The sequence below is a fragment of the Mustela erminea genome, chromosome 15, assembly GCF_009829155.1.
Source record: "Mustela erminea isolate mMusErm1 chromosome 15, mMusErm1.Pri, whole genome shotgun sequence".
Classification (NCBI taxonomy): domain Eukaryota; kingdom Metazoa; phylum Chordata; class Mammalia; order Carnivora; family Mustelidae; genus Mustela; species Mustela erminea.
This window is the reverse complement of record NC_045628.1, coordinates 45653757-45664403: the sequence shown is the minus strand read 5'-3', so window position 1 is coordinate 45664403 and position 10647 is coordinate 45653757. Positions and strand designations below refer to the sequence as shown.

At 43.5% G+C, this 10647-nt stretch overlaps 2 protein-coding genes across 3 annotated transcripts in view; one reads left to right on the top strand and one right to left on the bottom strand.

The window, feature by feature from the left end:
• Window positions 1-1789: 1789 nt before the first annotated feature.
• LOC116573926 (succinate--CoA ligase [GDP-forming] subunit beta, mitochondrial-like) lies at window positions 1790-3871 on the bottom strand. The gene has a single exon (XM_032314338.1). The coding sequence runs from the start codon at window positions 3844-3846 to the stop codon at window positions 2548-2550; it is 1299 nt and encodes a 432-aa protein (XP_032170229.1). The 5' UTR covers window positions 3847-3871; the 3' UTR covers window positions 1790-2547.
• Window positions 3872-5650: 1779 nt separating this feature from the next.
• Window positions 5651-10647, top strand: part of TDRD3 (tudor domain containing 3) — a 165248-nt gene continuing 160251 nt past the window's right edge. For both annotated transcript variants that reach the window (XM_032314337.1, XM_032314336.1), the window contains exon 1: window positions 5651-5730. In XM_032314337.1, coding sequence (XP_032170228.1) covers window positions 5690-5730 — 41 coding nt within the window. In that variant the 5' untranslated portion in view covers window positions 5651-5689. The remainder of the gene's footprint in view (window positions 5731-10647) is intronic.

Sequence of the window (10647 nt, the reverse complement as noted above, 5' to 3'; positions counted from 1 at the left end):
TTTGACTTCTTCAATAACCTCTTTAAGTTTTTGCTTATATCTAGACCAGGGTTGCTCAGCTTTGGTACTATTTACATTTTGGGCCAGATAATTTTTCGTTGTGGGAAAACTGTGTTGTCCATTGTGCAATGTTTAGCAGTACCCATTAGATGCAGTAACACTCCCCACCCCCCAGGTTATGACAACTGAAAATGTCTCCGGGCATTGTCAAATGTACCCACTTGGGTAAGGGATAAGGAATGGGGTGCAAGCTCCTGGTTGGGATCTACTGCCTAGAAGCTTGATAAAATTTAGGTTAAACAATTTTGGCAAGAATATTTCTTTTCTTTTCTTTTCTTTCTTTCTTTCTTTCTTTCTTTCTTTCTTTCTTTCTTTCTTTCTTTTTTTAAAGATTTTATTTATTTGACAGACAGAGATCACAAGTAGGCAGAGAGGCAGGCAGAGAGAGGGAGGAAGAGAACTAGGCTTCCCACTGAGCAGAGAGCCCGATGCAATGCAGGGCTCCATCCCAGGACCTTGGGATTATGACCTGAGCCGAAGGCAGAGGCTTTAACCCACTGAGCCACCCAGACGCCCCGGCAAGAATATTTCTTAGAAGATGTTGTGTACTTTGCATCATGTGCTTCATCAGTAAGCACATATTATCAGATTGTCCCATTAATGACTCTAGCGCTAGTCATTTGGTTAAGGCAGTGATTTTCTTTTTTTACTGGAAAGGTACATTTTTTCTTTTGTAATAATTAAGTTATGGCTTGATACCTTAAGACTGTGTGAGGATCCTGTACTGCTACGATCTTTTACCAATGGCTTTTAGCATCTTTTGATGAACTTTGCCTCAATCAATTGTGAATGAATTAGAAAAAGGTCATTTTTCTAATTCTATCAATTGTTCTACATTTATTCTCTGGGATACCTCTGAAAGAAAAGCTTTCATCCTTTCACCTTTCTTTTTTTATGATTTTATTTTTAATAATTTCTATATCCAATGTGGGGCTTGAATTTTCAACCCCAAGCTCAAGAGTCACATGACTTACCAATTGAGCCAGCCAAGGCACCACTTGTTTTTAGTGCCATTCTGAAAGCATGTATTTTACCTATTTTTAAAAATTCAATAAAGTATCATCATAGTTTTTGATGGTAATATTGTCCCAAGTTTTAACAGTGGGAATCCTCAACCCATTCTTCAAAACACTTCTTAAACTAAGGGGATAATGTTTCAGCATTTTATTAAAGTTACTGCAAGCGCTACGCAATGGTAAATTCTTACTACACTGCACTGTAAGAACAAACGTGTAACGGATTCACATTTAGCCAGTGAAGAATTCTGATATTAGGACAGCATATCATTTTTTTTTTTTTTTAGAGCTTAAAAAACATAATTTTATTTAAATTTGCGTACAGATAAAAATTTACCAAAATTTAAACAAAGACTCAATTCAAATTCCTTCCCACCACAGAAATGGACTTTTTTTTTTTTTTTATAGATTTTATTTATTTATTTGTCAGAGAGAAAGGAGCTAGAGTGAGCACAGGCAGACAGAATGGCAGGCAGAGGCAGAAGGAGAAGCAGGCTCCCTGCCAAGCAAGGAGCCCAATGTGGGACTCGATCCCAGGACGCCGGGATCATGACCTGAGCTGAAGGCAGCTGCTCAACCAACTGAGCCACCCAGGCGTCCCCAGAAATGGACATTATGAGAAAACGCCACATTCTCTCAATTACATTTTCCCAGCCGGTAGATTCTGGACGGACAAGAGAGGGGAGAAAAGATACCAACACAACAGAATTTGATCTTCAGCACGGTCTTGTCTTGAAATGGCTTAATTATGGAGATTTCCATAAGAATCAGCATTCTTCAGTTTTGACATTGAAATAGACCCTTCTATGCCAAAATCACAAATAAGGCTTCTGGCTGTATTTTTAGTGTGAGGTAAACAGTATATTCAATATTAAGGCAAACAGTCGAATACACATGTGGGATATTAATGTGGATCATCTACTGTACGATAGTATGTTTTGGAACATTCACGGATTTTCTAAGCATTGGAATTAGAAACTCGTAGAAGCTGTTGCAGTGCACAACACTTCTGAATGTCTTAGCTGTGTCTTTTTGAGAGTCTGTCAAATGGAATCCTGAGTTTTTTTACAGCATGCATTTTTTTTTATTAAAAATTGTTGTAAATTTGTTGTAAATGAACCAAGGTCTGTTCTCAAATTCTATGTAAATACACACACTGTTTGGCCAAATACACTGCTCCCCCAAAGCTGGTGAAACATGCCTAGTGAGCAGGCTTACCATGACGGAAAAGTATGAGAACAGGACATGGATAAAGGTTCTAAGTGAAATCAGATTATTTGGCTGCCTAGCTGTCTTATTCAAGAAAATGCAGAAATGCAGATTTAAGAACTTAGGTACAGTGATTCATCCCCTGGCTCATCCTTTCTCCTTTTTCCCCCAATGGGATAATCATTTCCTTCACAGTGATGACAAAAACATTACTTTTCCCGGCAAAATGGACTTCTTCCTCCAAGAGGTCAGGACAGAGCTGTCACTTCTTGGCCACGCTAGCCACAGACTTCTTGGCTGCGTCCTCCAGGTCGACGGCCGAAGTAATGGGGAGTCCACTGTTATTGAGAATGTTCTGGGCCTCGTGGACATTGGTTCCTTCCAGCCGGACAACCAGGGGCACCTTGAGTTCCAGCTCCCGGCAGGCTTTGGTGATTCCATTGGCAATGATGGCACAGTTGACGATTCCACCAAAAATATTGACAAGGATGGCTTTCACCTTAGGATCGGAGGTCAGCAGTTTGAAAGCTTGATACACTTGAGCTTCCTTTACGCCACCACCAAGATCCAAGAAGTTGGCTGGCTTCCCACCATTCAGGAAGATAATGTCACAAGTAGCCATGGCTAGTCCAGCACCATTCACAAAGCAGGCAATGTTCCCGTCCAGTCCTATATATTTTAGATCATATTTGGCAGCTTCGTTTTCAATGGGTTCATTCTCTGATTTGTCATCCATGGCAAATATGTCCTTTTGTCGGAATTCTGCATTGTCATCAAAGTTTATCTTTGCATCAAAACAGACAACTTGTCCTTCTGGGGTTTCACCAAAGGGATTCACTTCCACTTGAGTTGCATCAATTTTCAGGAAGAGATTGTAGAGCTTCTTAATTTGATCTGCAGCCTGGTTTTTCAAAGGCCCAAGGAAGCCTAGATTTTCTGCCATCCGCTGAGCTTGGCTGTCCTTTACCCCTTCCATAATGTCAACTTGCTCCTTAAAAATAAGTTCTGGATTAGAAGCTGCCACCTCTTCAATGTCAACGCCCCCCTGAGGGCTGCCCACTATTACTGGACCATTGCAGGACCGGTCCATCAGAATGGCCAGGTAGGTTTCTCTGGAAATGTCCAAGGCTTCAGCAACCATCACCTTGTTAACTTTCACACCTTCTTTTGGAGTTTGTTTTGTTGCTAGATTATACCCAATCATCTGTTTAGCCAGCTGTCCCACAACTTGAGGGTCTTTTGTTAAGTGAACGCCTCCTTTCAAACCGCTACTGAAGACACCTTTTCCTCTTCCTCCAGCTAAGATCTGGGCTTTTAAAACAAATTCTTTTGCATTTAGTTTCTTAGCAGCCTCCAGAGCTTCCTTTGCAGTGTCTGCTACAAAGAATCTTTGAACTCGAACTCCATGGTCAGACATGAGTTTCTTGCTCTGGTATTCCTGCAGGTTCAGCCATCTTCGGGGGGTTAATTGAACTGCCTGAGACCTGGCCGCCAGCAGCGCGGGCCGAAGCATCAGGTCTCGCAGAAGTTTCCGGGCCTGCGCTGCTGCGGGGGACGCCATCTTAACCAGGAAACCCGGCGCGGGGGAGCCCCGACAGCATATCATTTTTATAGTTAATAACTTACACTAATTGCAAAATGTAAATAATTGGTCAGAGTAGATCCTATTTAACAGCCAATAAAAATTTTTAGCAACCTGAGTCATCTATTTACCTTCAGAAGGGCAAATCTTTTCCTGACTGCTGAACAGGATAACTGGTGCTATTAACGTGAAATATACTTGTAGCATGTGTATGGCCGAAACACAGTATACTACCGCAAATTGCAAAGAATAGGAAGGAATTACTTTTGATTCTAAGCACTTGGAAATATCTTTTGTTAAAATAAGTACCTAAGCAAGGTGCTTGAAAACATATTTCGATAGCTTTAGAAGCATCGCGAAACTATGACTTGGGGAAGCCCAAAGGGAGTTTCCCAATTAAAAGGAGAAAAATTTGCATTGAGTTTTAGCTCCACCCATGGCAATTATTTCCTTCCTTCTGTAACTGTGAATTTCCTCCCCAATCCCAAGAACGGGGCTCTGTCCAGTTCCGCAGCCTCTGCTCCAGGTCTGTGTTTGGGATGATGGTTTCAGGTGAGGCAGCGGCGGCTGATGCGGCTTAAGTTCTGGGTTTCTCCCCGTGATTTGACAGTTGGGGCCCGAGGCACCCAGAAGCGTCTTTACCCGGAGCAGCCACAGAGCGGTAAACCATGGAAGGCGGAGCAAACTTTTAGGGAGTGTCTCCCCGGCCCGAGGCCCCACCTTCCATCTGCTCCTCTCCGATTGGCTGTCGTAAGTCTCAGCCGACCTATCGTGCTGGAGCGTCTAATGCGCCGTTCGGTGACGCCGCCGCGCAGGCTCACTCGGGGACCCGCCCCCGCGCTTCTGCTCTCTTGAGAGCCAGAGGACACCAGCGAGGGGGTTGAGGAGCCAGCCAAGCCGGGTTATGTCAGTGCCAGCAGTGACGGGGCCGCGCTGGGACTTTGGACGGGTCCAGTGGCAGAGCGAGACCCGTGACAGAGCGACAGAGAAAACAAACACTGACACAGCTGCCCGATTTACCCGTGTCCCTTAAGTTCAGGTTTCCTTGGGTTGACCATTCATTGTGCTCCAACCTCCTACAAACTGATTTGCCTGTGGGGACTCGAAAAAAAAATGCGACTTTATTCTTTTCTTTGTGTCGGGGCAGAGTGTCGAAAAGCAGAGTGAAAGGAGCGAGTCTTTATTTTTAAAGAAAGTAAACTTTACTCCAACGCACAGTGGCTGGCAACACCTTTTTCGTTGAGTTTCACTGTCCCCAGAATGGAGGCACTGCCCCTCCAGCGACCCGCCGTCTCAACTCTGGCATACCCTGGCCTCGGGTGAAGCGACTGGCTGTCGGCGCTGGAAAGCGGGCGTTCCTTTCCGCTCTACAAAGAAAAAAATCCGCATTAGTTTCCAAGGTGTGCAACTCAGAAAAGTGAGCCAGAAACAAAACATAACCAGGCCTTCCGGGGAAAGCAAAGTCTCGTAGTCCTTGCTCACAAACTGGCCTGCGATTTCCAGGCCCCAGCCGGCGTGCGAGGCATCACGGCCCCCGGCGGGCTGCAACCTCCAAGCCCCACGCCAGGCCTGCCCCTGCGGCCGCTCGGAAAACGCGGCGAGCGGAACCCGCACGCGGAAGCGCCCGCCGCACTGAGCATGCCCAGTTGCAGAGCCGACCAGAGGAGTTTTTTTTTTTTTTTTCTTTTCTTTTCTTTCGGTTTTTTTTTCTTTCTTTCTTTCTTCTTCTTCTTCTTTTTTTTTTTTTTCTCTCAAGTAGGAGGCCTGCCCCCCCACCCCCACCCCAGCCCCCCCCCTCCCACCCCCGGCCTAAGCAGCTACCATGTCTGAGGTTCCCGGCGCGGCGTTGTCCCAGGCGGGTTGGTAAGTGGCGAGTCCCGCTGGCCGCTCGGCCGCGGACGCGGGCCGGGGCCCCGAGGAGGGTTGGGGTTGGGGGCGGTGGGGTGCGTGTCGGGGTAGGCGGAGGCCGCCGCCCGCCCCCGGCCTCTCCCCGGGCCCTCCGGGCCGGCTCCGCCCCCGGCGCCACGCGGAGCGGAGCGAGTCCCCCAGCTTCCCTCGGGGCGGCGGCGGCGGCGGCGCGGCCTGGGCCCCGGGCGGCGGGCGGCGGGCCGGGGAGAGGCCGGGGGCTGCGGGCCGAGCAGGCAGGGTGGCCGGCGGCCCAGGCCCGAGCGCATTCGCCCGGGAGGACCTGCCACGCCGTCCGCGCCGCTCTGGGGAGTGTTGCTGCGGCGGGACGAGGGGAGGCGAGGGCTGGAGGGACCCCAGTGCCGCGGAGAGGGGCGAGCGCGGCCGGAGCCCGCGGGCCCTCAGGAAGTTGAGGGCCCACCAGGGCAAAGCCCGTGCTGCAACCGGGCCGCCTCTTCTTTCTCCTAATTTCAGAGCAGTGTGTTCCGACCGGTGTGAAGCTGCCCTCCGTGGCACACACACAACTTCTGAAGCTAAGAATGACCTCATTGTCAACTCGTGTGGGTGCTCCGTGGAACTTTTCTTGAAGCGATGGCAATGTTCTGATTTTTAAAGACGTTTCATGTTAAGATTTTAGAATCTGAAAGCAGTTTAAAAAATGCGAAATTAAGCAGTTTCTGGAACTGAGGCCATGACAGTTGTTAACATCCAGTTTAATTTAGTAACGCTTTTGCAGGCCTACCTAGGCGCAGTCTGAGAGGAGGGGTGGGAAGGAGGATGAAAAAGATTTGGCCCAGCTCTCTGGAAGTTCACTAGCTTGGTGAAAAGAGGAGAGAGGGGGGGCATTACAGGAACAAACATAAAAACGGGAAACAGTGGCAAACTGTGCAGAGAGGCACGCAAATGGGCTATGGACCTGGGAGGGGAAGGAGAGTTCATTTCCTAGAGAAGCAGGTTTTGAAAGATGGTGAGGGAAAAGTCTTTCTAGACAGCCACTGGAGAGGCGACACAGAAGTAGGAAAGTGCTTACTGGTTTGCAGAACTGACACTAGATCCTAGTGGTTCCTGGAAGTAGGAGGGTGTCCAGTGAGGATTAAGACCAGAAAGGTTGGGGCAGGTTATGGCGGCTACAAGTGCCTAAAAGATATGGATTTGATTTTGTGGATAAAGTTTTTTTGATTGGAGTGATAGAATAATGCCTGTGTTTTGAAGAAGGGGCTCCTGGCTGTGCAGGCACTTCACTTTAGAAGTGAGGACTCAGGCACAGAACTGTTAAGTGATTTTTCTGACCTAGCTAGGAAGTGGTGGAGTTCAAAGTTGAGCACAGGGGGGCTGGTTCCAAATCTGGTGCTTTTAACCATTATGCGTTGTTGTTCCCATGGTTTTTGCGTAGAACACCATTAGGGTAACAGACTTTGAAGGAAAAACTCACCGTGCTCAGTTCTATTTTTATTGTGGAATCTCTACCTTCGGTTTCTTACCTCACAAGAATGTTTTGGATAATAACCTTGGCTTACTCTTTTACTTGAGTTTCTCTCCACTCTTCATTAAATTGAGCCTTGGTTTTTCAACCTAGTTATATGATTCCATTTACAAACTTAACCTAGTTATATGATTTCATTTACAAACTTGTTGGGTTACTTCTTTCCAACATGACACCTCCAAAGTCTCATTGGTTCCAAACACATACTAAATTGTTCTTTTCTGGACTACAAGCTCTTTAGGGGTGGGGAACTGCATCTTATTTTTCTGTATATTTGTACTGCCAGGGAGCCACTACAATGTAGGTTCCCAGTAAAGTCTGATACAATTGACCTTGGAATGCCCCTGCTAATCAGATTCTATAGCAGTCTCTACCCAAGTTTAGATAGTGCCTCCTTTTTCTTGTTACATTGTTAAAGTCCCTAGCATGGTTATATTGTAACATTTGTCACTTTGTGTTGCAAATGATCTGTTTAACATGTTTCTTCTTCCACCAGATTTTGTTGCTTTTATATGGCAGTGACTCACAAAGGCAATAGTAATTTGTGGGTCTAATAAGACTTTTTCTAAGAGTTACCATGTAATTCCTAATAGGTCTTGAACAAATTAGATTTGTGCCAAAGAAGAGAAAGAGATCTCCTAGGTGTTCAAGTAGCCTGTAGATCTTATGTTTAAGTAGAGTCTTACTATGTTAAAATGTAGAATCTCAAAAGTTTAGGCAGAAAAGAGAACTGGAAGGATTTAGGACCATAGAGTAGTTTTGACCAACTCATTCCAGTTCTGACTTTCTGAGTTTCCTCTAACTCTTGGGATTCTGTTATTGTCACGGACAAAACCATTTTTTCTTAGTTCTTAGTCTATACACTTAATTACTTATAGGACCTGAAAAGAAATAGATGTTAAGACACCTAAACTATTATTAAATCCTTTCTATCATCTTCACCTAAAATAATAGTTTAGGGTAATATTTTATCTTAAAAATAAAGCTTAGGTTTCTGATACATAATTCCAGTTTATGGTTTTTGTTTTGTTTTTGAGCAAATTCCCCCCCTCTTAAGTCTGTTATCTTAAAGACCCCCACAAAACCAATACTTTAAAATACATCTCCAACTATAGCCACTCCAGCAGACATTACAGTAATTTTTTTGTCTTTAGTGATGAGTAGCATAGAAAGCAACAGGTTATGCTAATTTGAACTTAAAAGTTTCAGGGACTTTCACAGTATGGTGGTTGTGTTTAAATAATGCACTAAATAGCACATTGATCTCTTATAGTGTTTAGTTATATGTGTGGAATAAACTTCACAATGAGAGATTTGGCTCAGTTTGTCTCAATAACAGATTTACGTAATGCCTTTTTGTTTTTTCTCTTTGGAGATTCTCCTCAAGGGGGAATTGCTTGTTTCTGCTAACCTTTTGAATCTTTAGAATTTTTATAGAAATATCAACCTTTTGGAACCTTAAAAAATAGAAACATGTTAGAACATAATTGTGATTGTTTGTGTTTTTGAGAAAGGTATTTTCCATGGAATTAGTGATGGCACAGCTTAACACCCTTGTGTGCAGATGAGGATACTGAAGCACAGAGAGAATCAAAGATTTGCTCAGTTATAAGTAGCAGATCCAAGAATACTGCTCAAATGTGTGGAATAAAGATTCAAAACTCATTTCCATCAAGCCATGGTGATCATTTCTAATTTAAATTGTTGATAAAAAATAACACATTTTGAAATAGAAAATTGGATTAAAGCATTTTGTGGTGTATAAATTTACTTTCTCCTTTGGGAAATATAAGGTGCTTATGCTTAGGAGTGGTTGATTTTGAAAACAAAGAAAGCTTTATCTTGCAGTGGCTCACTTAAATGCTGATCAGAGTTACCTGAAAATGGTTAATTCTATTTTGCAAAGTCCAAGATTATCTGAAAGGTAAGGCACTATATTATATGTGTTTGCCTTACCTAGCAGTTTTGAGTTGAAGACTCCATAAGGTAGCATTAGAAATAGTGTTTCCATTTTGTTCTGAAGGAACATAGTTCATTAGAAACTCCAGATTTCTAACATGCAAGGCTTAACCCGGATGTGCTCTGGGGATTTTGTTTTTGTGTTTTTGGTGAAGAGGGAAAGGTTAGAGGGGAAATAGAAGGATGAACACACAAGTCTTCTTACTTTGTTCCCCTTGAACTTCACCTTCTCTTTTGAGTTCTATTTTCTTTGTTTACTGGTGCTACCACTATACTGACCATTCTCTGGCCCAAGTGTGTACCACCAAACTCCTTTCCCTTTCTTTCACCTTTGAACAACTAAGAAAGACTGCAGCTTTAAAAAAGTCTATAAAAATTTAGTACTAGAGAAGAACAACTGTAAGATAGATAAAATAGGAAGCACAATGGCAGTGTGGAGTATGAAGTGAATGCTCTTTTGTCTTGAGGAGCCAGCCCTGTTCCACATGTTGCTTTGAGATAGCTATTCCAAAGTGGTGCTTTAGGACAATTTGCTGGAATTTCTAATTTCTAACTTTAGACCTATCCACAGATGGAGAGCTTCTTTTCACATGCCATCATGTAGAAGCTTCCTCCACAAAACATTAATGATCAAGACCAAGAAAGTCAGATTCCTGGTTCGGTAGCCCACTCTGCACCTTTCTTGTATGGCTTCTGTTTTCTGAGAGACACACCTCTTCCCCAGGAGATTGATGGTCAATGATCTGTCTTCAAATGGGAAGCAACCTTTACAGCACCATCAGCATTACTTTACTTTTACCTGCTACACTGTTGCTAACAGTGATATGAGAGAAGTTTATACAAAGGGTGTCTGAAGTTTTGCTCCCTCATATGCCAACATAACTCTTAGGCATAAGTCCATTTGTAAAGAATATTGGTAGTTCTTTATAAGGTGGTATATTAAGTGCAAGATACTTTATTATCTAGAATTATAAAATATATCTAGAATTATAAAATATTTTATCATTACCACTTTGATATAAACATACTCTTGGTACACTGTTTCAGAAAGGATCAGAACCATTAAAACACTTTTTTAGCCAAAACAATAATAGATCATGTTGAAGAATACTAGAAGAAGCCAGTTGCCTTGTATTTAGGTTTCAGGGGAGCTTATCAGAGACATCCCATTTTGAAACATTTCATATTTTTTTAATGAGCATTTGTAACTATATCTTTGGTTTATGTTTTTTTGTGAAATTATAGTTCAATACTAATAAGCCTTGTTGACCTTTTGTCTTAAAATATGTTACACACTGCCCGGTGGCTTCTACTGATACTATAAACTGCTAAAAATGCCTGGATATTCTGTTAAACTGCAAATTTTAAGGTTTCAAGGTGCTGTTTGCAGTGATTTTTTGGTGAATAACCTATAAATCTAGTTTCAACTGCCT